Source organism: Hippichthys cyanospilos, chromosome 16 (genome assembly GCF_059441005.1).
Source record: "Hippichthys cyanospilos isolate Australia breed blue-spotted pipefish chromosome 16, RoL_Hcya_1.0, whole genome shotgun sequence".
Classification (NCBI taxonomy): Eukaryota; Metazoa; Chordata; class Actinopteri; order Syngnathiformes; family Syngnathidae; genus Hippichthys; species Hippichthys cyanospilos.
In genome coordinates this window covers 10412284-10439049 of record NC_142384.1, presented here as the reverse complement: position 1 = coordinate 10439049, position 26766 = coordinate 10412284, and the positions used below count along the sequence as shown (strand labels likewise).

General features: G+C 41.3%; 1 protein-coding gene across 1 annotated transcript; it reads left to right on the top strand.

Moving 5' to 3' along the window:
- Nucleotides 1-466: 466 nt before the first annotated feature.
- Nucleotides 467-26766, top strand: mrc2 (mannose receptor, C-type 2). Its single transcript, XM_088437676.1, has 28 exons — nucleotides 467-848; nucleotides 5991-6398; nucleotides 7842-8015; nucleotides 8841-9005; nucleotides 9359-9472; nucleotides 9544-9687; nucleotides 9761-9952; nucleotides 10851-11005; nucleotides 11086-11190; nucleotides 16308-16423; nucleotides 16497-16645; nucleotides 16717-16940; nucleotides 17557-17699; nucleotides 17769-17865; nucleotides 17944-18073; nucleotides 18380-18412; nucleotides 18490-18656; nucleotides 18732-18900; nucleotides 19090-19232; nucleotides 20060-20171; nucleotides 20247-20413; nucleotides 20484-20592; nucleotides 20722-20960; nucleotides 21881-22043; nucleotides 22216-22365; nucleotides 22450-22563; nucleotides 22921-23100; nucleotides 24134-26766. The coding sequence occupies exons 1-28, from the start codon at nucleotides 704-706 to the stop codon at nucleotides 24379-24381; spliced, it is 4455 nt and encodes a 1484-aa protein (XP_088293802.1). The 5' UTR covers nucleotides 467-703; the 3' UTR covers nucleotides 24382-26766.

Here is a 26766-nt window from a genome sequence, read left to right as displayed (position 1 = left end):
GGTAATCAGAAATAGTTGCATTTTAAGTCGTTTTTTTCTATCGGAAAACTTGCGGTAAAGTCCAATTCAAATAGCCAAACCGTTGTGTCGTTTTGGCGAATAAAAAGAGTTCATTAAAATAGATGACGGTTGATTATTACAAGAATAGCGCGTTAACGACGTTTTGGGGATGGTATTCTGAGGGAAAAGCGATTGATATCTGAACTTTTTTGTTTTTCCTTTTTAAAAGTCAAGTGCTGTCTACAGTAACAAAACGTGGACCGTGGGACCAGTCTACATCTTGAATAAAGCAAGTAGGTCAAATAATAGTTGAAGTACATTGCTACAACTACTGTTACACACGACCCTAATATTCGTTCCAAAAAGAGCATATTGTTAGTTTTTCGATGGTTTGATGGATGTCAGTCAATGCGTGCAGGACAGTGTACCTAATGAAGTGTCCGGTGACTTGCGTCTCCTCCGGGCGGCCACTGGGGGTCCTCACACCTTATTCTGGTAACCACACACACACATACACATTGTTGACGCGGCTCCATTCATTTGCTCGCGTAAGAGCAGCAGGCAGTTCAAACTCTTTTGAGGGGAACCTTCGTGTCACTTTTTTCACTCTTTGTGTGTGTACGGTGTGTGCGCCCACCACAATTTATTTCTTTCGTGCGTGCGTGAGCGTGCGTGCGCGTGCGTGAGGGCTGCAGCTGAGAGCATGCACGGCGACGACGAGCGGCACCGACAATCAACAACGACGGCGAGAAAATGGACCGGTCGGCACCACTTAGTCCAACGACGCACTTTGTATTCACTGTTGCTGCTGTTGCTACTCTGCGTGGACGTGACGTGGAGTGCCACGGGTGAGCTTTTTTACTTTTTTTTTTGCTCCACGTTGTCATTCGTATCTTTAAGGGGAACTTGAAGGTATCTAACAATGAAAATGTTTTTTTTTCTTCCTCGGGTATTTCATTGTGGATTTGCTGCTTTTGCTTTGCCACGAACCAAAAAGTCCGAGAGTGAGTGGAACCAGATGTGCATGAAAGAAGGAGAGGAAAAAAAGGGGAGGAGGAGGTGTGTGTGTTTGTGTGTCTGTGCGTGTGTGTTAAGCTCCATGGTGGGTAAATTACGGCAGTTCTTTTAGGCAACCGAGCATTTCATACAGTGCCCTAGTAATTTCCCACGCTGGCGAAATTTGTGAAATATTGACAGTTTTGCATGAAAATCATGACAAATAACTATATTCAAAAGCTAAATAAAAGTATTTTGCATAGTCACTACATCACACAAAATTGGTCTTTGTTTGAAACTTAGATACGCCACTATATTATAAAGAGCGCATTAATAATAATATTGATTTAACCTCCCGCTGTCAAAATTGCTCATTTAGTAGTTATTATAGTTGCATTTTATTTCTTCTGTGTTAAATCAGCGCACCAATTCTTCATTAAGTAACTTGAATATATAAAAACACTGGTAAAATTAACATTGGCTTCTTCCGTTGTGCCAACATGGCCACCGGGTGGCGGTATAGCTACAGTCCCTTAGCCAAACAAAGAATAGTTTTATAAGTTACTCAAAAACTGGCACTAATATTGGTCATTTTTCAGACAAAGAATACATGCATGTGTATATCGTTATATTGTGTGGCTATATGTGTTCCTGCACGATTTGTGTTTGTGCAACACTTAACACTAAAAACCGTATAACCGTGTAACTATTGATGCTATTGCTAGGCTGTCTTATGGTTTCTTCAGTTATGTTAGCATTAAGCCAGTGTCTGTTTTGAAAGTGTTATTCCTTTAGTTTTATGTTAAGACCGACACTAAAATACCCCTGGGAGTGATAATAGATGATTTGAACCTTTTTTGTGCTGAATATTTACTAAGTTGCTACATCTTAAGCCCGCCTCTAGCTGCTACTATTTTTTTTTTTTTTTTTTTTGCTGATTTGAACATGACATGACTTGCCCCCTCATTCCCTTATCCCACATGGCCTGCGGCCAGCTGTGACCTTCACTTCCGGTTTCATTAGCAGCTCGCTCATGTGTGATTGAGGGCTTTATTGGGGCACGAAATCAATTATTTCATTAACACGTTACAGGCCCCAAACTCAAAACGATGAGTGTATTGTGTCATGTGGCTCAGTGATTTCATGGTTAAAACACCTGCCTCACACTTGAGAGGTTCTGGGTTTGACTCCTGTATACGTAGAGTTACTTGTACACTTTATAATTGTCCTTAGTGGATGTGACTGTGAAGTTTTGTCCAAAAAAAAGATATATATAACCAGCTTTACAGATGCTACTTGTATGTTGTGGTAACAATGTACAGTTAGTTATGGATGGATGGAATATGTTTTGCATTTTGACATATTTTAGTTACCCTACTGCAGCTGGTGTCCTAACGTAAGGGTAGCAAAAATTGGTATGCTGGATCCAAATGAGCTATTTTGGTACCCTTTGTAAACTTTTTGACAATGGCAGAGTAAAAAAAAAAAATGTGCGGTGTCATAAAGGAAGCTTGGGCTCCCAATGTTAATTGTCACTGGGAGCTAAACCACAGCAGCCACGGGCCTCACGAAATCACATGTCAACCTCACAATAGGACTTGGACCTTTTGGGACTCCTGCGGTATCGCTTCCGCATCGTGGGAGAGCGGGAGGGGGGTCTCAATGGGGACACGGCCCACCGTGTTGCCACATCCACGGACAGGAATCGTTAGACTGGTATTACCTGAAAAATGACAGTATAAAATAAAATTCGTTTTATTTTGGCAATTTAAGATGAAACATGAAACCAAGAAATTTCCATGCGCCATTACATGCATTTTTTTCGTATTTTATTAGTTTCTTTAATATTTTCATGATCAAAATTTCCTTTAAAGTTGAATTACAGAAGTACAACAACCTTTTCAGAATATTTGAATTTTCTCAGTATTATGTAGTGAGTTTGACGTTCCGTTCTCATAAAGGGGAGGGGCTAATCCAACTTGGCCCCGTCACCATTCCTTTCGTTCCCGGAAGCCACGCAGACGCAGAGCTTTAGATGTTTTGTGACATACGGAATGAACAGTGTGACTCATCGCAGCTGCTTTCTGCAATTCTCCAGAAAATAACTAACGAGGCTTTTCGTTTCTTCCTTCATCTTCGCACCCTGCCCAAAAAAAAATGACAACATGGCTTTTGTTGTGCACTCAAAACACATTAAAAACTTAAAACAAGACAAAATGAATACTTGCGTGGGAAGGCCAATGTCATACTCAAGAAGAGAGTCACAGTTTTTTTTTTTGTAATATAATTATGCTCAAGGATTAGTTTTTGTCGAGAAAATGTTTTTCTTTATTGAAAACTATTATAAACAAATTAAGATTTGTTTTTAAGAAAATAAGTTACAATATACGGGGCTGGGTGGACAGTGAAAGACTTGTACATTTTAAAATTCAAAATAAAAACTTAAAAATCTTAACATTTCTCAAAGGTTTTACCTAACATGTTTCGGCGTTATCTTTCGCCTTCTTCATGATGGTCCGGGAGAAGAAAAAACAAACACTTTTTTTGTTTTGTCTGTTTTGAAACAAGTGAAACCTCTTAGAAATGGTAAGATTTTAAAAGTTTTTATTTTTGAATTATAAGAACTTGAAGTCTTTCAACTGTCTGATAAAGAAGAAAATAACAGCTGATTAAAGTCATATTTTTAACCAGAGAAAACTCCTTTATTTTTTTTCTGACTAATTGTTATTATTGGGGCAAAAAACAGCAAAAATTATAGAATATAGTCTGATATTTAAAAAGCACCCATCATAATATGAGGAATATAGTTAGATTTTCAAGAAAATGCAATTTTGCTACAAATATATTTTGTAGAAAAATACCATTCAATTTAAAAAAATAATTATTTATTATAATAATTATAATTATATTGTTTTAGAAATAATTTTAATATATTTTAATAATAAGGGATTAAAGTTATATTTTAACCAGACTTTTTTTTATTATAAAATGTCATTATTGGGGCAAACAAAACAGCAAAATTTGTAGAGTATAGTCACTTTTTTTTAACTGCAATGTGCAGAACAATATATTTTTTTATATTATTTTTGTAAGAAAAAACATTTTACCACAGATAAAAATGATATTTTAGGCAGATGAAGTCATATTTTTTCATGGGAAAATTTGTTGCTTGTAGGAAGCATATAGTTTATTACGAGAGAGCCTAATTTTGGCGTTGCCTGTATTTTTTTCCGCACTTTTATGTACAAAACGTCATTGCACATTTCAAAAGATTTTTTTTTTAATAAGGCCTTGGGTGGCTTTTATTCGATTGCTCTGTATTTCATCATCTGTTTTTTTTTTTTGTTTTTTTTTAATTGTTTTCCTGCTCCCAACCGACTCCCTCCATCCAGCTTGTCGGCCAGCTCACTGAGGAATCGTCCCAAACTTCTGCCATTGAAGAATTTGCAAAGCTTACAATGCTTTGGAGAGCATGAAGTCTTTCGCAATTACATATTATTTTCTTTCTTGTAATCTTGCCACATGTCTGTCTCTTGAGGTTTTCCCCGAATCGCTTCGTCAGCGACAAGCGCTTCCCTGTCCCATTCGTGTCGGAAACACTGATTGACGTATCGTTATTAATTTCCTCGCAAAAGGACACATCCCCCACAAAATCGGCAAAAGCAGCGGGAAAGCAGCGGCGGGCATTCCATCCTGAAAAGATCGGCTATGTTCAAACGAACTTCCAAAAGATGAAAGGAAAGAGGGCCTGTTAGACCATGTGTGTTGCTTGCCTCCCACAGAGATTGCAGGCTGCCTTTACGGCGCGACTTTATTGTCTCAAGAGGAGGCTAATTGGGGGGCTTCAGAGGGGCTTCATTGGGGAATGTATTACAAGCCAGTCACTGGCTCAGCGCTGATGGTTCCCATGCTTCCTCGCTTCCTGGCCTCTTGCAGGAGCCCGCTGGTTCGGAATGCCGATGGTCACACTTTCTCGTCTTTTCCGCCTCGGCTCCTGCACATCGCATTTGTGCACGTTTTGGAATGCGTCTATGATATTTGACGATTTTAAGGCCCTTTTTTTTTGGTCTTCTTTCTTGTCTGTGCTGCCTACACAAACACATCGTTGTGCAGTCACTGTGGCCTTGGGTCTGCCAAAACCAAAATTGTTAAGAGAAAAATTGTGTGAGAAAAAACAATAACAATAAAGAAAGTACATGAGTGTTTCTAGCCAACGCAAATCTAAGGGCATTCAGTTCAACAGATGCATTCTATTCAATGGCCTGTAGGAGGAGACATTAGGATGTACTGTACTATTGAATGCATACTGCATGTGTGTGGGGGGGCGTGTATACTTTATATATATATATATATATATACACACACACACACACACATTACTTAAAGGTTAGCTTACCATTTATACGGCCATTTGGCCGATGTTCGAAGGACCACAGTTGGCCGAGAAAATCGTTTGGACCCAAATATGGATAATGCTTTTTTAATTAGAATGACTGTCAGTTCACGGCTGTGCATGATAGATAGCGTGACCTCTTAATGTGTTTTTGAGACCATTTGTATGCATTTGTGTTACACCCAGATGGACATGTTTAAAATTTATTGTTTGCGCATAAAATACAAATATTTTGACACCCCCCAACACTCTTATAAACGAATACATTCCAGCTTGAGCTTCAGTAAAAGAAATTCACCATGTGCTTCCACGTGATTTCGTCGTTGCTTCACATTTCTACAGAGCTTGAGGAAACTACCCACAGATTGTACTCAAGTGGAAGGTACTTTTGCACAAAAAACACATCTGTTAAATGTAGTAATATTGACATAACTTCTACAGTGAAATTTAAAGGGTCTCATTCGCTAGCCATTCCAGTAGCGTAACAACGCATTTGTACTCGATTATCCTCCATGTTCCCATTTCTGGCTGTATTGATCCTTCCGGCAGCTCACGTGGAAAGTTCTCATGCACCGCATTGACTTGTGGCTTCCCTCCACAGCGCCGCTGGACTCCAATGACTTTGCCTTCGTCCACGAGGGCACCCGAGGGTGCCTGGGGGTGCGCGCGCGCTCCCTGGTGCTGTCCACGTCCTGCCTGGAGGCCGGCCAGCGCTGGAAGTGGGTGACCCGCGGCCGCCTCTTCAACCTGGGCTCCTCGCTGTGCCTGGGCGTGACGGCCGGCAACGAGACGAGCGCCTCCGGGCCGGGTCGCACACCTCTCAGCGTCTATACGTGCGACCGGCAGCCGCTCAAGGTGAGCTGGACGTGGACCTGCGGCCAAGTGTTGGAGGACCTCAGCAACTACCTGCCCTGGCCCTCGTTCTCTAATGCATCCACGCCGTCCACGTCCAGCTCCAAATGGAGTGTTTATGGTGGCAAACAGGACCTGTGCGCCAAAACGTATCGTGGTAAGACACTGATACCCAGTTTGCATACATCAATTACTGTACCCTCCTGAGAACCAGCCTATTTATTTGTATCCATTGTTGCGCCCATTTTGTCGCAGGAAGGCTGGAAAGTTAAAGGTAATTACCTCCCACCCAAAAACAAGACATCATTGGAAATGACTAAGAATTAGTAGGTTAGCTGGAATTAATTGAAAAATAAAGACATAAATTTTCTCTTAATCAAATAGATTGGGCCAATTCTTACTGATCTAATGGTTAATGTAAAAAAAAAAAAAAAAAGGTTTAACCTTAAGGAGGACTTACTTGATTTATTTATTTATTTTGCTATTATTGTCTAGTATCAACTATTGATTGAGTTTCTTTGTCAAAGTGCACAAATTAACAACATAATAGACCATTTCTGGAAAAAAAATTCTGGAGAATAATTGACATCGATGATCGATTAACATTGAAAAAAATGTTAATCTTTCGGGTTGTCAACATTGCTGCAAAACGTTTTTCAAAAAGAACTGGTTGCGGATTCAAGGGGATTACAAAAGTGTTTTCTAAGTTAAAAAATATATTTCGAATTCGAAAAAAATGCAATTGAAACTGAAATTATTAATTGACGGATGTTTGTTGCATTATTACTTATTTTTGATGATGAATTAATGATCTGACTATGTTCTTTAAATCAACCTTGCCCAAATATTTAAAATGTCACTCTGACAAGAGTATATATGCTCCGATTTTTGTTGTCCTTCATAATAACAGTGTGAGTCAAAATCGAGTCAAAAATTTGCTTTTGCCGTGGAATACAACAGTCAATGTTTTTCTTTATCTGGAATATTTTCTTGGGCACGTTACGGGCAAACCAGTAGATTAATCACAGGTGCTTTACTGTTCTTTTTATGAAGAAAGGGATGACATTTTTTCGGATTCATTGATTAATCGACAAAAACAACAACAGAATAATGGATTATTTAAGTAATTATTAGTTTCAGTCCTACTAAATATTATACAGTTTCAACTAATATTCCACCATTCAAAGTCATCTCCCGTGGGCCATAACATTGATTGAAAACACTTTCATTTTTTTTTTTCTTGTGTTTACATCAACAATTTGCCGCGTCAGACTTGAGCAAGGTCACACGGGATGTTAGTCAGACGAGGAAGAATGGCAGTCAGTGTCGGAGCCCAGAGGAAATCTTTGCACTCGCTCGCTCTCGCTAAATATGTCTGCCCTACTTTTCCTGTCTTTCAAGTGCATTCTCCTCCTCCCCGTGCCCTTTTATTCACACTGCGCAAAAAAAAAAAAGTGCGTAGACGGAAAACGTCCTGAGAAATGTTAGACTGTGGGTTTCAGTTATCATCTTTTGTATTTGTAGAATTCATATGAATTTATTCCAAATCCTATGATGTCTGTGATGGCAAACTCCACTCTCATTTCTCTGTGCTCCTTAGAGATCTACACTATCCAGGGCAACTCCAACGGGAGCCCGTGCTACCTGCCCTTCCTGTACGACGGTCAGTGGTTTCACAACTGCACCAGCATCGGGCGGGAGGACGGCCACCTGTGGTGCGCCACCACGTATGACTACGGACAGGATGAGCGTTGGGGCTTCTGTCCTGTCAACAGTGAGAGCTCCTTCCATCTTGGCACAGAGCATTTGAGGAGGCAAACGGGAAGAAAGGGGAGAAGCGGCAGTAAAACAGGCCAAAATACACATTCATTATTATAACATTTTTGGATGACTCTTGGTCTCCAGAACATCAACGTCAAATCCCATTTGAGAAGGGAAGGAAGAGGAAAGATTAGAAGCGGCAGTGAAACAGGCCAAAATGCTAATTATTTATAATAACATTAGTTACATAGGATAAATTATGTATAGTTAATTTTTTTTATATATATATATATTCATCCAACACACGTTCAAATGTGGCACGAACATTTTCCCATTCCCGTTTCATTGCTTCCTTAATCTTCCAATTACCGTAATTTCCGCATTATAAGGCGCACCGTATAACAAGGCGCACCCTCAATTAATGACATATTTTAAAACTTTTTCCATGTATAAGGCGCACTGGATTATAAGGGGCACCCTCAATTAATGACATATTTTAAAACTTTTTCAATCACAATTTAGTAATACTCAAAGGAATAACAATAATAACTCAATATCTCTAAACTCTCAATAGCATAGTTACTCAATGTCAATATGAGCAACCTTGTTCAACTGTAAACACAGAAAAGAAACAGGTAAAGCTTACTTTATCACTTCATTCCCCATCTACGAATCCCAATCTCAAGATTGATCCAAGGCGCACCTAAGGTGCACCATCAGCTTTTTAAAAAAATTAAGGCTTTTAGGTGCGCCTTATAGTGCAGAAAATACAGTACATCTTTCTCTCACTTAATATTGTTTTTTGATTTATGTTAATTTATGTTTTTTGACTGGTTAGATGGCGGCTGCGAGACCTTCTGGGACACGGACCCGCTGACGGACAGCTGTTACCAGTTCAACTTCCAGGCCTGGCTGTCATGGAGCGAGGCCCGCATCAGTTGCCAGCAGCAGGGAGCCGACCTGCTCAGCGTTACCAAGCTGCATGAGCAGACCTACATCAATGGTTTGTTTACAAGCGTTGACAGACGCACAAACGACATTATTGTGAACGCTCCCCAATTCCTACTGAAACCGCTCGGATGACTCAGAATCTCCAGAGCCTCCACCCATTTCTGATGATTTTATGACCACTCGTGTCATTTCAGCAACTCGCCTACAGTGATATTTCATTTTATTTTACACATTTTGTGTGTGTGTGTGTGTTTGTGTGTGTGTGTGTGTGTGTGTATGTATATATATATATATATATATATATATATATATATATATATATATATATATATATATATATATATATATATATATATATATATATATATATATATATATATATATATATGCTTCTTCATTTTAAAGGTCTGTTGACCGGCTACAGCGCCGCCTTGTGGATCGGCCTCAACGACCTGGACATCAACGGCGGTTGGCAGTGGGCCGACTCATCGCCGCTCAAGTACCTCAACTGGGAGCAAGGTTAGCATGTCAAAAATTAATGGAGTTTTTCAACATGTCGTATAAGCGGCAGTCGCCCACTTCTTCTGCAGACCAACCGAATCACGAAGATGAGGAGAACTGCGTTGTGATCAGGACTGAGTCGTCGGGTCGTTGGCAAAACCGTGATTGTTCCGAGACGCTTCCTTACGTCTGCAAGAAGAGGCCCAATGCCACTCTGGATCCTTTCACTACCGGTCAGTCCGACTCGCAAGTCCGCATAACACGCTCCAGAACCTCAATGGCATCACGTCTATGATGTCCCAGCAGACTCATGGGCCGACAATGAGAAGTACGAGTGCGAAGTGGGCTGGCAGGCCTTCCAGGCAGGCTGCTACAAGCTGGTGCCGGACAAGGCCGACTGGGACACGGGGCTGAGGACGTGCCAGAAAATGGACGCCAACCTAGTCAGCATTCACACTCTCCCCGAGATGGAGTTTATCTTGCGCAACATCAAGAAAGGTCAGTTGCTTTCAACCGTCCAATTTTTTTTTTCTTTGGCATCCACCCTTCCTTTTACAGTAATAGGAAGTCATGTCATCTCTTTTTCTTTTCACAATCCCAAAAGTAGCAATCAACTCGAACACTGAACAGTAACACAAGTTAAAAATAACAAGTTACCCACAGTTGTAATACAATTTAAAATATCTTTCTATTTATGGTTCTTGTTTTCAACATATTTTTGCACAAAAATATGCTAGGAGTCCAAATTGTCCAACTTTTTATAATGCTAAATCATTAGCAGTGTAATCACTACAGATGTGAATAGAGTATTTGGACATCACATTTAAGACGAGCTACACAAGTTCCATGAACAAGGTGATACCTTCAAAGTTCAGAAAAAGAGATTTTGAAGACTTGAAAGTGGTTTGGGGTAAGGCCCGAGTCTGATACCACTGTTTTCGGACGATGCCGTGTTCTGACAGAAAAAAAATACAGATTACTAATTATTGGGCTATTAATGTTAAAAATGGTCATGATAAATTAGCATTTAGTTCCTCCCAAGCTGCAGGGGAGGACGGAAGTAGCAGGACGGAAAACGCACACTTTGTTGTTGTATCAACACCAAATAATCACGTGGAGAGGCTTATATGCAAAACTACATTTAATCAGTAATTGTCTTTTTTTTTGGTACCACTCATGCTCACATTATTATTGTTGGTTAACTGTCACTTGGGAATGGTGGGCATTCCAGTCTCGGGTTGCCATAGCAACGACACCCCCCCCCTTCCTCCGTTCCAAACTCAAAACCGTCCGTCCAAACTTTCTGCGTTTGATTAACATTCCCCCCGAGCGCCACATCGCTCTTCCCGCGATGCGCGCCTTCCTAACGACGATGCGTTTGCGTGCGCGCGTTCAGACACGGAGCAGCTGTGGCTGGGCCTTCACGACATCGCCATGCAGATGGACTTCCACTGGAGCGACCACACGCCCGTCATCTTCACCCACTGGCACCCGTTTGAACCCAACAACTTCCGCAACACGCAGGAAGACTGCGTGTCCATGTGGGGAGCCGTGAGTGACCTCCCCCATTCCCGTCCTTGCGCGCGTGCGTTTGTGTACACTCGGCAGCTATGCGCGTGTGTGGCTTCCAGGACGGCCGCTGGGACGACAGCCCGTGTAACCTGACTCTGCCCGCCATCTGCAAGAAGGCCGCTACCAAGAGCGAAGACAAACCTCAGCACCAAGAATGCAAACAAGTATGACACCCCTTTCAGTTTGCGCTTTGAGAATCCTTTTAGGACAACTGACTGAATTTTGGAGATGATGCTTTCAGTAAAGTAGAATTTGTTTGGTTTAAATTCTTAAAGTGAATTCATGAATCCTCCTCAGACGCAACCTATTCATTTGTGTCCACTAGAGTGGACATTTGTCTTTGGTCTATGTCTTTTGTCTTATTGGAGCTACCCTACTAAGTCCTAGAGTGGTCAGTCTAGGACATCCGGCTTTTCCAATGGTGTCTCGTGTGTGGACGGGATGCGATTAGCTTTGCGGTCTTGCTTGCACAAAATGGACAACGAACAACAGTGGACACAAACAAATAGGCTGGGTCTCAGGAAAATCATGCATTGATTTGCTGAACACAGAGTTATTAATATTTTGATATTCAAAATTCAACTTCTTAAAAAAACTTCAATGATAGGTAAAAATGTATGTAATATTGATTAAGTATTGGTGTTCATAGGTGCGATAAATCATTTCACATTTTATGCTGAACTACTACAATAGTTATTATTTTACACAATATACAAAATATTCTGTCAATAATAAAGAGTTAGGCAATATGAACTGTGATTAAAATAATTACGCTGCAATGATGAATCATTATAATAATAATAACAACAATTAATTGTGTAATTCCCAACAACAAGAGCAGTAGTACAACAATAAAAATATACTTACATTTAATTATTTAACACTGTAAGACTTGGATTCATTCTGTAACGGCAAATGTTCAATTTTAAATGTATGCTCTATAAGTCTTCAACTATTGAAATGCTACAAGTTATGTAGATTGTTTGATTTTTTTTCTCCCTTTTTTCTCTTTAAATAATGGCTGTTCTCTTTAAATAATGGCTTAATAATGGCTTAATAATAAATTGTGGCTCATTATATGGTGTGTGCAATTTGGCCATAAGGGGCAGAATCATACAGAAAAAACGAAGAAATGTGTCAACAACTACTGTAAGTGACTCAATAAGCAGCTATAAAGTTTGCTGTTTTTATCAGCTGCTAAAGAATAAATGTCTGTGAGTGCTGTAATATTGCTTGTCTATATATGTTGCTGCACAATTTTTTTCAGCTATCCTATTCTTCATTGATTATAACACCATCACTATTGATGCTGTTAGCCCGTTTGTGGCATATTTTCCTATGTTAATATTAAGCTAACTGCTAGGCAAAGTTGTAAGCTTGGTTTATGTTTATTTTGACAGCAAGCTGCAAATGGGAGTGACAATGAAAAGCCACAAAAAAAAACACACACACACACACACATGGCACTGTGGTTTCAGTGTGTATATATAGCATACCTGCCCCTACGTCCGTAAAGTCCGAATTGAGCCTTTTATTGGCGTCTGCAGCTACTGACGGTCTGCAGGCCCATTGGGAGCCTGAATATTGTTCTACGTGTTCCAGCTGTTCATCAACCTCCGAAACTCCCCCCGACCCGTCAAACTTTTACGCTATATTTTCCAAAGTGACCCTTATACGCAGTCAGTGAGGACAGCATGAAGAAAGTGTGTGAATCAAAACCCACGTGGGGCAAATCCACACAGACATCTGTCTTTGATTCGGCACCCCCGTAATCACGGCCACATGTGCGGCCCATACATAACGCTCCCGTCGCTGACTTGACGGGCCCACAAAAGTCCAATTCGGTCCTATTTCTCGGAAAACGTGTTAGTGTGATTCGTAAGTTGCAGAGGGTTCACGTTTTAAGCGTGAGTGGACAAAGTATGTTCTTGAACTCTTTTAATGCAAGCCAATGAATAAAAAGAAAGTAGAACCTGCCAGCACATTTTGAGAGTTCTAACCACACATTGTTAAATTTCTCCATCTTAACTCATTTTTTGGAAGAGTCCAGGCGTTATTTATTCAGGTATTTATTTATTTATTATGTATTTGTTTCTGTTTTAATGTATTCATGTATCTGTGTTTGTTTGTTTTTAATAGTTTTTGCCAGTATCTCGAAATTGTTAGTGAAGTACAAAAAAAAAACTTAAGTACAGTATTTTTTTTTTTTTTCGAAAACTAAGTATTATTTTACCTGAGAAAAGTATTTATTTTACTTTGGATATTAGAGTAATTGATTACTTCTGGACTTATTAACTAAAGTAATTGGTTACTTTAGTATTTACTTCTGCTCGATTACTTTCTGTACCTAAGGTACTAAAGTAATTGATTAGTTCAGTACTAAAGTATTTCCTTACTTCCTAGGGTAATTCATTCCATTAATGTATAAAATAATTGGTTACTTTACTACCCAATTATTTAAGACTTCAAGATATTCATTTCTTTTTTAGTAGCCAATTCATCTAGATCAGCCAATTTTTAGGCACTCGTTTAGTAAAACACTTGAAAAAAAAAATCGTTTTTGACATCAATACCGCTCGTCGGTAGGGTTGACGTCTTTTCACGTCAATGGCACTCAAAGTGTTCATTTCTGGCGCATTGAGTTTTTACATTATAAAGAGTCTGGCTGTACCTTTTTTTTCCCATATGAGAGACTTAAGTCAAAAATGGAATTTACAATAATATGTTGTGCAGCTCCACTAGAGCGTAAACACAGCACAACGGGTGGTCATGTGACAGAAGTTCACTCCGCGGCCTAGTTTGTCTCCAGCCGAGCTCAACATGTGAAACAACAAGCGAAAGCGCCATGTGATGCTTAAGCTAACAAAGCTGTCTTCAATGTTTGTTGCTGTTCAGTGAGCTCGCTGCAGCAAGATGAAACAAATAAAGACTATTAGTGCTTCAAAATGTGGTCGGATATAAAGTAAAAGTGAATTGAATCTTCTTCATAAATGACCAGAATTGAAATTGCCAAAAGGTGGCGCTGTGATCAATATAGAAGCACTTCCTGTTGTGGGGTGGGGGACAAAAGCGTTACGTAAAAATGGAAGGTTTTCGGGCATCTGAGGAGAAGTAAAAAAGTTGATGACTTTTCAAGACTCATCCCTCGTGTGGAGTTAATATGATCGGTCATGTCTGTAGAAAACATTTGGAATTTGAGGCAAATTTGGAGGACTTGCTCTTGGATTCTTGGACCTTTAACCTAATAAAAGTTTCACATTGTTCAACAGTGAAGAGAAGTTCATATTTGTGGAGGCATAGCAGGTTCATCATTCATATATCATAGTTTACTGTTTACTTTCACTTTATCCTAAAAATTGAAGGAAATCAAAATCTAATCAACAATTTTTCAAAGTTCCGACAGCACATCATTGCATAGCTTAACATATAGGGTAACAAGATGAAATAACATACCAGACATTTTCTGAATTTTTGCTGTATTTGGAATTTGGTAAAGAGGTTATTTGTAGATTATGGAATAAAACAAACATCTTAATCCCACTCAAGCATATGCAGCAGTGCCTTCACATATGATTGCCTCCATTTAGGTTTTACATTATAATACTGACAACAATTTCACAACCACTTTCAGATGAGGTTTACAGATATTGGTGCTATTATAACCTTTGGGTATTTTAACGCAAATGTTGAAGCAACAAATGTAGACTGAAATTATAAAAATACTCACAGTATTTTACTAATAATACTATGTCTTACTAAGACATTTGACCAGCTCTATTTACAACCTTATACTGCCCCTGGTGGCCAAGTCATGCACAGCAAGAGGAACAACCTAATGTCCATTAAAATAAAGCAAAAAATGTGAACAAAAATAGTTCACATTAGTTTTATTGCTACTGTATATTTTTATAAATTACTAGACGCTCCATAAATTACTCACTAAAACTGCATTACAAAAACCTTTGTTATGGGGTCACGACTGTACAGTATTTCTAATTAGCTAGCCTTTGATTCACATATTGGCGAAATGTTTTGCTCGAGGTGAAAACTGGTTATATTTGACTGATGGCGTGGATCTGAGTATGGAAGAGTATGCACTGCATAAAGAATGCGGCGTTGCGGCATGAGGGGTTTGAGGTTTGCGCGCAGATGCTAAAAACGAGGCGGCGGTTTTTGCATTTTGGATTTTTTGCACTAGCGTGAAGAGTCGTCGTCTGTCTCACCCCCGATGACCTCGCGTCTCTGGCCGGATGATGCGTCTGCGCGCATTCGTGCCAGCAACACTAGTCATTTCTTCACACCCACGTGCTTTTCTTTTGTACGTATTGTGTGTTTTGGGGCACTTTTGACTGACGTAAATATTCACTCTTTTGTTCCTTTTTTTGCATGACAATTCGTATTGTTCAGGCAAATATCATTTCTGGTCGCTTTTGATTCTTGTTGTAGTTTGCAAGTGATGTAATACTGTATTTGCAGGAGCTAATACAGCAAAAAGAGTGTGATTCAGTTCACTCTTTTTCACTTTTTTCTGTGTTAGTCAGGTGTACAACAGTTTGGGATTGTTTTAATCATTGCTTTTTTTCTTTTGAGTTTGTTTATCAATAGTTAGTCACTTGTTTTGGCAATAGTTTGTTTATATATCTATATTTATATTTAGTATAATGTATGTACATACTATGTTTACGTATATATATATGTGTATATATATATATATATATATATATATATATATATATATATATATATATATATATATATATATATATATATATAATATATATATTTTTTTTTTATCCTAGGAACCTGAAGCAAGGGTTTTTCAATCAAACATTAATGATACAACGTTATTGTTGTAGTCATTATTATAATTACAGTTATTACATTTGAATGCATCGATGGTCTGTTATTCTTGATGAGTATGAAATTTGCAAATGATTGCGCCATACGCTGTCCTCACATTACAGCTAGCAGAGACTTGCAGTGGTACTAAACTTTAGTAAACTACGATTTCAGTAGTTTAATGTAAAAACTTCCTTCTTCATTGCGGCCATACAATAATACTGATATATCACATTTAGAATGAACCTGAAAGCCACTGTGTGATATTAAATTTTTTTTTTTTTTTTTTATATTTTTGCAATTATTATTGTTAGTCTAAGTTGCTTTTATGAACATGTAGTTTCAGAGTTTATTTTAAGCACTCTCATACTGAGTACATAGCACATACAAATGATTTCCAACTGATGCTGATGTTAGCATTATATATCTGTCCCCCCCTAAGGGCTGGAAGTGGCACAGTCCATCGTGCTACTGGGTGTCAGAGGATCTGTTGACGTTCGACGAGGCCAGGAAGTCATGTGAGGAAAACAAGGCGTCCCTCCTAACAATCACCAACAGGTAGCCGCCACTAAATCATCAGGAAATTCCTTCTCAATCTCCACTTAATGTGTCTTGAAATCGCCCTCACAAGGTTTGAGCAGGCCTTCGCCAACAGTCTTGTGTTCGGTCGATCCGATGACTCATTCTGGATCGGCTTGCACGACCAGGGCAGTCCCGGCTCCTTCCACTGGCAAAGCGGGGACCAAGTAACCTACACCAACTGGAACCGAGACCAGCCAGGTGGCTCACACACGCTCGTGTGTGCTGCAGGTCAAAGACACACCTCTCACAGTTTACGTACTGTTTTTCAGTCAGCGTCCGAGGAGGTTGCGTCTCCATAGCGACCGGCTCCTCAACCGGCCTGTGGGAGGTGCGGGAGTGCGCGTCGTCGAAGGCCAAATACATCTGCCGCCAGAACCAGGATGCCACCCTGAACCCGGAGCCCTCAATTCCCGCCGTCCAGCCCACGCCCAGCCTCAGTGGTTCTTGCCCTAATGGTTGGAAGAGCAACAGCAACCTGCGCTATTGTTACAAGGTACTCGCCATTTAAATGGTCACGTGATCCACATGGTCAAAATATCAATAAAATATCCACCAATCTTCTGAAGGATGTTGAAATCCCTTTCCAACGATACCGGATTTGGAAAGATTGACCCAGTTGTCGTTAAGGGTTCAAAGGAAGGTGGCCCCGCCCATTTTTGATTCCAAAATGTTACAATTTTGCAGGCCCTACCCCTGCTCCAATTGATCTGAAATTTCGGAATTATTATTGCGTCATCACCATCAACAGGTGCACCATTTTTCATTCAAATTCAAATCTGCCTGTTTCAACCTACTGGGTATTTTGGTGTGGAACGACCTTAAAAGGTCACTTGAGCCACGAGGTCAAAATATGGACCATCTGTAGCTTCAAAACACCTGCTATGATTGATCTAAAATTTGAGATTTGTATCATGCCATTTCTATCAACAAGTGCACCAACTTTCATTAAAATTCCAATCTGCTAAATAAATAAATAAATAAAACCAGTGGGTACTTTGGCATGGATGGACCCAGTGACCCAAAAGGGTTAACACATCAGAAGAGTCTGCTCTAGTAGAGCCTTAAATACATCTTCAACTCTGTAATCATTGACCTCGCTGTGTGCGCAGGTCTTCCATTGGCCGCAACTCGATGAGAAACTGAGCTGGCTGCAGGCTCACCTATTCTGTCGCAAACACGGCGCTGACCTGCTGAGCATCGGCAGCTCCGATGAGGAGCATTTTGTTCTCCAAGTCCTGCATGAGGCCTTTGGGTTTGTGAACCACGATGATGATGACGACAATCAAGATGATGGTGGTACTGATGACAATGTGACCTACAGGGAGTCTGAGGACCACGAACAGCACTGGTTCTGGATCGGTTTGAACCGCAGGAACCCGATGGATAATGGCAGCTGGAAGTGGAGTGATGGACTAGCTGTGAGTGTTGATACTTTTTAAAAATACATGAATAAACGTAATACACATTCATTGATCATGATGAAACGTCATCACTAGGTCACATACCAGAACTTTGGCCGCTACTATTACAACATCCGACAGTGCGCTGCGGCCGACTTGGGTTCCATGACCTGGCTGGCCATGCACTGTGATTCTCCACTGGACTGGATCTGCAAGATCCCGCGAGGTACAAATTAGGACCTGACCAATCAGCTGATTTTATCTTAATGAAAATGAGCAAAAATCAGCAATGTCTTAACACATTACAACACAGTACAAAGGATTTGGCTCGTGCGTATTCTATTTGCATTACTGCCACCTGCTGGACTGGAGTAAAACAGCATATTTAATCACATCATTTGTTCGGATTGTTTAGAACATTTTGAGGACTGTTTAGCGCTCTAATCAAATGGTCATAACGTAGCAAACCGACACGATTTGCACTGCATGGTAGAATGGCAAATTCCAAATCTTTGTTTTTCCATGCTTTTAGGTAGGGTCGAGAAAGAACCAGAAGCAGCTGAAGGTAATCGTATTAGCTTTTACGTGACCTCGCAGCAAATGAAAGTGCAATAAAATAACGCGTTCTTTTTCACTCGTTAGGCGCCACTACGCCGGAATGGATCGGCTTTCAGGAGGCCGAGTACAAGTTTTTCGACCACCGTACCACGTGGGACCAGGCCCAGAGAATTTGTTCATGGTTCGATTCCTCTCTGGCTTCCGTCCACTCGGCGCAGGAGGAGAAATTCCTGGCCGCCACGCTCAACCAGGCAAAGAAAGCACGACTAAAAAGTTCATTGGCAGTGTGATAACATCACAAATGATGTTTTGTGTTCCTGTCGTAGATGGTAAAGGTAGAGGGCGATAACTGGTGGCTGGGACTTCACACTTTCGACAACGACGGACGCTTCCGCTGGTCCGACCACTCCGTGCTCAACTACATATCCTGGGCTGCCGGCAGGCCACGCCCCCTCAGTCGCGACCGCAGATGTGTACACATGATTTCTAGCAAAGGTGAGACGAGCCCCACTGTCGACGCCTTGCGATATTATGGGTTGTGTATTGCTCTGCCAACATTGTTATGGTATGTTATGTTATTGCTATTTTAATCATTGCTCAAATGACTAATTTGCGAATGGCGACGCACAAATCGGCGAGCGTTTAGTGAACCGTAAAGAAGTTGTATTTGCCGTTGTTCAACAGCTGAATGGGCTGAGCAAAAGTGCCAGTCTGACCTACCGTACATCTGCAAGAGGGTGAACGTCACTGGCACCGCCCCCCCAACCCCATCGCCCCCCCATCCGCCATCAGGCTGCCCCGAAGGCTGGAGTTCGTATCAGCGCAAGGTTTATTCATTTGTTTGTTCATTCTTTTTCATTTGTTTGTTCATTTATTTGCTCTCTCTCTCTCTCTCTCTCTCTCTCTCTCTCTCTTCATATATATATATATATATATATATATATATATATATATATATATATATATATATATATATATATATATATATATAATCAAAACAAAATTAATTCATAGACTTTTGCAGGATTTTGCAGGATTTTGTAAAAAAAATTAAAAAAATACATGCACTGTAATTGTTTTCAGTTGATAAAAGTCACCAAAATTCAATGTGAGGAATTAAGCAATGTTTATTCTGTATTCTGTACTCATCACATTAATTACACACAAATTTACAGATACATTACTAAAAATTCTCTGTCTTTTTTAATCAAATTTTTGCATTGTAGTTATTTAAATACATACAATACCTGCTTTTGAGTCAAATTATCTAAAATGAAATGACATGTATTTTAATTAAATCAAACTTGTTATATTCGGATGAGAATTTTGCAAGAATTTTTACTAAATTAGCTATAAAATACGTTATATATGAAAGTAAACTAAAAAATGACAAAGCGTAATTCCTATTTGATCTTTTATTTATTGGTTTATACTAACAACATTTTTTTAAATCATTCAATATAGAACAATATTTTTATAGTTATTCACAACATATTTCCAATTGACACCTGCTATTCGCGTGGAATCGGTATCAGCCTAATCATTATCGAAGCTAAAATATTATTTTATTCACTGTACATTTTAAATTTAATTAGTTGATTAATTGAAAAACTCTATTATGTGCAAAACTGATGTATCGATGTGTCTTTGCTAGTGTTTTCGCGTGTTTGAGCTCCAGTCCCAGCGGGCCACGTGGTCCGCGGCCAAAATCAAATGTGAGCTGCAAGGCGGTGTCCTAGCTGTGGTGTCCAATTATTTGGAGCAAGGTAATACCATTTTGTTATCATTTCATTTCACACCTGCGCAACCATTCTTCACTTCCTTCGCTCTCCCGCTCGCAGCTTTTGTCACCACCCTGCTGTCTAACGCCACCGTGGACCTGTGGCTCGGCCTCAGCTCCGACGCCAAAGGTCACTTCCAATGGGCGCGCCCGGGCCTGCTCAGCTACACCAACTGGGCCCCGGGACAGCCGGTCGACAACAAAGGGCCGCATCATGACAAGAACCCGGTACTGGCTACATATATATGCCCCCCCCCCCCCCACCTCCCCTTTTGACGGCCTCGCCGTGTCCTTCCAGGGAAACTGTGTGTCCACGATTCACGGCAACCCGCAGAAGCACAAGGGCATGTGGACCTCCAGGGCCTGTGAGACAGAAAGTATCGGCTATCTCTGTCAGAGGCAACCAGGTGCGCAATTCTAAAATACGGAGCTAGCTTGACTTGCTAATGTCCCAACTTAACACGTTTTTTTTCATGCAAGTTACTATACACAACACATACGTCGCATCTAGTGATGTGACGCCACTTCTTGTTCAGATCCAGGCATGCCCGCGGCGCCTACCCTGATCCCCGCCACCGTTTCTAAGCGCTTGGAGCTGGGTGGCATCACCTACCAGGTGGTCCAGAAACGACTGGATTGGACCGGTGCCCTGCACCTGTGTAATTCCTTAAACGGGACCTTGGCGGCACCCAAAGATCCCGTCCAGCAGGCGTACCTGACGTTGCTGATGAACAGTGTGCGGCTGCCGGCCTGGATCGCACTTTACAACTTTGGGGTGAGTCCACTGCCTCTCTTCTGCAAGTTGAAATTTAGCATGGAATTTGCACCAAATTTTGGGTCATTTGGAATAAAATATCATTTTAAAAAGACATGGCGTGACTTGGGATAATTAGACTACGTACCAAAATGTTAGCCGTTGGAATTGATAACGTACAATAAATTAAAAAATATTACGATAAAATAGTTTTGGTCTTATGAGATTTTTGTAAAATTTTATACACCGTGTTGTTATCTGATATGGGGATTTTGTACATAAAATATGGTTATGAAATTAGCAGAACATGCTTCAGATTTTAGTTTTGTTTAAAAATCAATACCAGTAACACAAATGAGTAATTATTAGAGTTTGTAAATAATAATAAAAAAAATAATAAAACCCTGGTCTCTTCAGACTTTGACAGTATTTTGTTTAGAAATATTGTACTGCAATTAGCAGAATATAAACCAAACATCATTTTACATTGGACAATAATAAAATAAAATGGTGTCAAGTGACTTATGTTGAATTGTCACATAGATTATTAGAGTAAGTACATATTCAAATCTTAAGAATATAAATGACTCTGTTCTCATGAGACTTTGATAGGATTAAGTAAAAAAGTAAAGCCCTAAAAAATACTGTAACTCCTACATTAATACATTTGGTCCCTTTTCTATTTGTGATTTAAAAAACATGCTGTGTATTTAGTATAATATGTCTCAAAATTTTAGCATTTTTTTATATAGCAACCTTGAGATTTCTTGCATTTTTTTAATTTTATTTTATTATTTATTTATTTATTTATTTTACTGCCAGTTCTTGTTGAACTTTCAGTATATTTGATCCGTCAATAGACCTGAATGTGTTATTAAAAAAAAAAAAAAAAAAGACCGAAATGACAAGTTGAGTGAAAACCTTCATTTGTGCATCGTCAGGGCCGAAGCTTCACCTGGCTGGGCGAGGAAGACTTGCCTTATTCCAACTGGGTAGACGGGCAACCCAATCAGCTGTCAGGCTGCGGTCACATGACCACCAGCGGCCTGTGGACCATGACCCCCTGCGATGCCAAACTGGATGCTGCCATCTGTCAGATTAGCGGTGGGTAACAGTATCACCATTTAGCACATTCTTAATTTGATTAAAAAATATCATTGGGAACAATAATGAGTAAGTTTAGAGAAGAAAAAGTTTGTCGTTTGCGTCGTATACACCTAAAGACACATTGACCATCCTAGAAAAGATAAATAAATCCACCCCTTTTCGGAAACAGACGCGCCAGAGACTCACCAGTGGGTCTACCCGGGAAGTTGCCCTCGCTCCGTGGGCGACTGGGCCTGGGTGTCCTTCCGGAACCACTGTTATGCCTTCAACCTCCAAAGACTCAAACTGCAGCAGGAAGCACGCTTGTCCTGCCAGAAAGGTCAGGGCCTCCCTTTCGCCCCGTAGCGCATGTTGCGAAGATGTCCCCGCCGTAACCGATCGCCGTCCCTTCGCCGTTTCCCAGTCGGCGCTGAGCTCCTCTCCATCTTGGACGAGACGGAGAACGCCTTTGTGTGGGAGCACATCCAGAGCTCGGCCGAGCAGGCCCACGGAGCTTGGCTGGGAGTCACCGTCAAAGGTTCCAAATCATTTTTTCCTTCCAGCTCGCTCTTGATCAACGTCACCGCTTTCTTTGCAATTGTCTTACATAACCATGAAAGCAGATGTCTGGGAAGTTCGTTTCAGAAATAATCAGGGCGGCAGTGGCTCATGCACGTTCGGCCATTCACAAAGTACAAATATCAAATATCTCCATCTTCAAAAACAAAATTCTCTCTGTTGTAAAACCAAACAAATACTAAAGGACAGAGTAACACGAAGCAACCAACTGTTCTGGCCCTAAAATGTTTTGTTTATTTTCAAAACTCCATAATAGAGCTTTCGAGTACAAGTAAGTTGAATCAAATTTTTGGTCACGTTTGTGTACGTGACTCAGGTCGAGGTCTGGTGTGGAGCGAGGAGACGGAGATGTCGTACACCAACTGGGAGTCTCTTGAAGTTGCCTTTTCGGTGCTGTCGCCCAACTCCTGCTTCTGGATCCAGAGCAACAGCGGTCTTTGGAAGCCCGGGTCGTGCCGGAATCGAACGCATGGCGTCATCTGCAAGCGGCCGAGAAGTAAGCTCTGACGATGAAAGATCTATTTCTATATATGTATAAAGACGAGAGACACAGAGAGAGACAGACAGAGACAGGAAAAGAGAGACGAGAGAAAGAAGAAAACAAGTAGAGAAAGAGACAGACAGAAGGAGAGAGACAGAAGGAAAAAGAGGAAGAGACAGTGAGAGACAGGAAGGAAAAAGAGACAATGAGATGGAGAAAAAGCGAAAGACGGCCAGGGACAGAGAGACATACAGACAGACAGCAAAAGGGGGAGGCAGAGACATGGGGAAAGAAAGATTGAAAGAAAGAAGGACACAAGTAGAGAAAGAGACAGACAGGGAGAGAGAGAGACAGACGCAGCAGGAAAAAGAGGAAGACACAGTGAGAGACATGAAGACAGAAAAAGAGACAAAGAGAGGGAGAAAAAGCAAGAGACACCCAGAGACAGAAGGACATACAGAAAGACAGGGAAAGAGAGACAGCAACAAAGAAGGAAACAAGTAGAGAAAGACAGAGGGAGAGAGACGGAGACACAAAAAGAAAAAGAGGGACAGACAGTGAGAGACATGAAGACAGAAAAAGAGACAGAGGCCTCCAGAGACAGAGAGACATACAGACAGACAGTGAAAGAGGGAGACAGTAATAGAGGAGACAGAGAGACAGAGTGAGATGGTGAGAGAGAGCGAATGAATGAGACAGGCAGACTGGGAGAGAGAGAGGAGAGACAGAGTGTCGGCAACAAATGTCGAGAGTAAGAATCTCGAACAAATGAGGCACAGACAGCGCAACAGACAAGACATCGTTGAGAGAGGAGAGACAAAAAGGGGGACAGAGAGTGAGACGGCAAGAAACAGGGAGACAGAGAGAGAATCTTGAATGAATGACACAAACAGACAAGAGAGAAGGAGACAGAAAGAGTGAGACCTCAACAAACAGGGAGACAGCGAGGGAAATAACCAATGAGACCGAATGAGACAGGAGAGTCAGAGAGAGAGAGAATGTGGAACGATGTGATTCGGCGCTCAGATGCGGCGTTTTGTTTTTGCAGTCTTGGAGTCTTCCAACGAGCTGCTGAGCGGCGACCACCTGCCCACGCTGATCGTGGTCTTGGTGACGGGCGTGGTGCTGGTGCTTCTCATCGTGGCCGTCATCTACCTGTACCGGCGACGCGGCGGGGTGGGCGTGCGGGGCTCCTACGACGGCGCCCGCTACAGCCGCACGCACTCGGGCCAGGGCGAGCAGGTGGAGAAGAACATCCTGGTGTCGGACATGGAGCTCAACGAGCAGCCCGAGTAGTCTCGGGACACTTCCCGCTGGGACCCAAAAAATTCTTGACAAAAAAATCCCCCAAAAAGTGAAAGGCTGCGCAGAGCGCGGCGCCATCCCAATTTAAAGGCGACGTATTATCCATTTTTTTTGTCCACCCTACGATTGGAAACTGTCTCAAAGTGTGTCTGTGACATGCTTTCCAAGGATGAACTATTACAGCACACTTTCTAGAGAGCAAACGAAATCAGTCTGGCATATCATATGCAAATGAGCCACCGTTAACCCCGCCTCCTCTACCGCGGGATCAAATTGTTATTATTTGTGGGGCCGGCGCTTCATCGCTGAGCCCGTAATCCATAACTCTGCCGTCCGCTCGCGCTTCCGGACCGCCGCTCGAAAATAACCAATCTTCACCCAGCCTTGCTACCAAGTCATGAGCGGAGAAGCTCGCTGCAGGGGAACCGTGTCGTGCGTTAGAAAGTCTTGTTCACAGACGCGTTTTTCGGTTGTGTAATTTCATCTATAAGCAATATTTTCCAAATGTCACCTTTAAAAAAAAAAAAAAAAAAGACTCGGAAGTGCCCCCTCGCTCCTTTTTTCTTCTCATTTAAAACCAAGACAAGTCAAGTCGACCGCAAACGTGATGTCATCATCTCGACCCCGCCCACTTCCCTTCGGACACGTCGGCATCTGGAGGAGGAGGCGTCCATTTTTCCCGCGACGTGACCTCCTTGCTCTCTTCTTGCACTTTTCTTTGGCTTCCGAGTGTTGCTGCGTTGTGCCCCCCCTGAAAAAAAAATCATGTGTGTCCCCCCCGATTCAGCAAGTTTTTCCAATTTCAACACAGTGCCCCGGGCGCACACTTTTTCACGGCTATTTTGATTTTTCTTGTCTTTCCACGCAGCTTAGGTCAACACACTGCAAGACTTTCACGCTTGTGAAAGTGGTTTGTGGTTTTCTTTTGGGACATTTGCCAAATAGCCCCCCCCCCCAACCCACCGCAGTAGCCCCTCCCCCGACAGTCAATGACTGTTGTGTTTACCCCACAAAAAGATTTGGGATTATTTCCCCCGCCTTCAAATCCTAATTTTAAAATCCTATGTCGTTTACATTGAATTAAAGGCACAGTGTGTAAGATTTAGACCGTTTTTCACTAATAAGGAATACATTAAATGATTGTAAATTTCAAAAACTTGCCAATGAATGTGTTCTTAATGTCGGTAATAATGACCAACATGAAATGATATTACATCAGTAATCAGAGGCGGCCATATTTGGTAAATGCAGCACCTGCAGCACCCCCTGCCGTCCGTAATGATAAACGGTCTAAATCACTATCCCTTTAAAACCGTAGTTTGAAAGCCACAACTTCACCTGACAAAATACTTTCTTGAAACCCTAACCCCGATTTGAATTTGTCTGACCCTTGACACCCAAACGCTTCAAAAGCCAATTTTGAAATCCTCACCGAGACTTCATACCCTAATTGGACAGGCCTAACTAAGTGAAAACCCTTATATAAAGTTCAACTTTGAAGGCCTAACCCTTAAATGAAGATCCCGACGAGATCTTGAACCCCTAACCCTGATTTGCCTTTGTCTGACCCTGATACTCTTAATTTTTGAAACCCTACTTACTTTTTTTACTCACCGTTTTGTCTTCGTGGCATTTTCCTTTCTTTTTTTTTCTTCAAGATAATTCGAGACATTCTCGCTTCTTTTTTTGTTGTGTGTGTGTGTGTGTTTTTGTTTTAGGACATTTGCCAACCACAAGATCCCCTCACCGACACCAATGTAAATACAAGAGTGTTGTTTTTACCACCGCCCCCCCCCACCCCCCCACCAAAAAAAAAAAAAAAAACAGATTTAGGATCATTTCACCGTCTTCAGGATTGCTTTTTTTTGTGTGCTGCTGCATGGATTTGGACTCCAGCTGTGGAATGTTGAGTCGGCAAGAAGAGCCCAGTGGCACGTCTGGAACCAATCAGAGGAGAGAAAGGAGTGAAGTAGGTGGGTGGGGGTGTTGGTCTGGGGCTCAGGGACGCGAGGGGGTGAAAAAAAATGAGGCAAAGCAGTGAAGGTGAAAAGAAGGGATCAAGCGAGGGGAGAGTGAAAAGAGAAGGAGCCCAGCATGTTGAAAGAGGTCGTCCGCCCTCTAGTGGACGTTTGCTATACTGCAGTTTTCTTTTGAGCCGTCAATCAAAGTGTTACGCAATAATGACATGTATGTGAGCGTGAGTGGACTTTTGTGGTTTTGCGTGTGACAATCCTCTTCCCGCCGTTAAGTCTGTCAATCAGGCCACGTGTTACACCTGTGAATGGATTATGACCGGTACTCCCAACTGTGCAAAAGTGTTGTCCTTTTTTTTTTCTATGAAATGATGAATTAAAAATATATATATGTTCTCTGAAA

Bases quoted from the DNA above. Each gene is read 5' to 3' on its own strand.
- mrc2 (XM_088437676.1), top strand. From the start codon at position 704: ATGCACGGCGACGACGAGCGGCACCGACAATCAACAACGACGGCGAGA. The intron at 9,006-9,358 runs GTTTGTTTACAA...TTCATTTTAAAG, and splicing joins TGAGCAGACCTACATCAATG to GTCTGTTGACCGGCTACAGC. The intron at 20,414-20,483 runs GTACTGGCTACA...GTGTCCTTCCAG, and splicing joins CGCATCATGACAAGAACCCG to GGAAACTGTGTGTCCACGAT.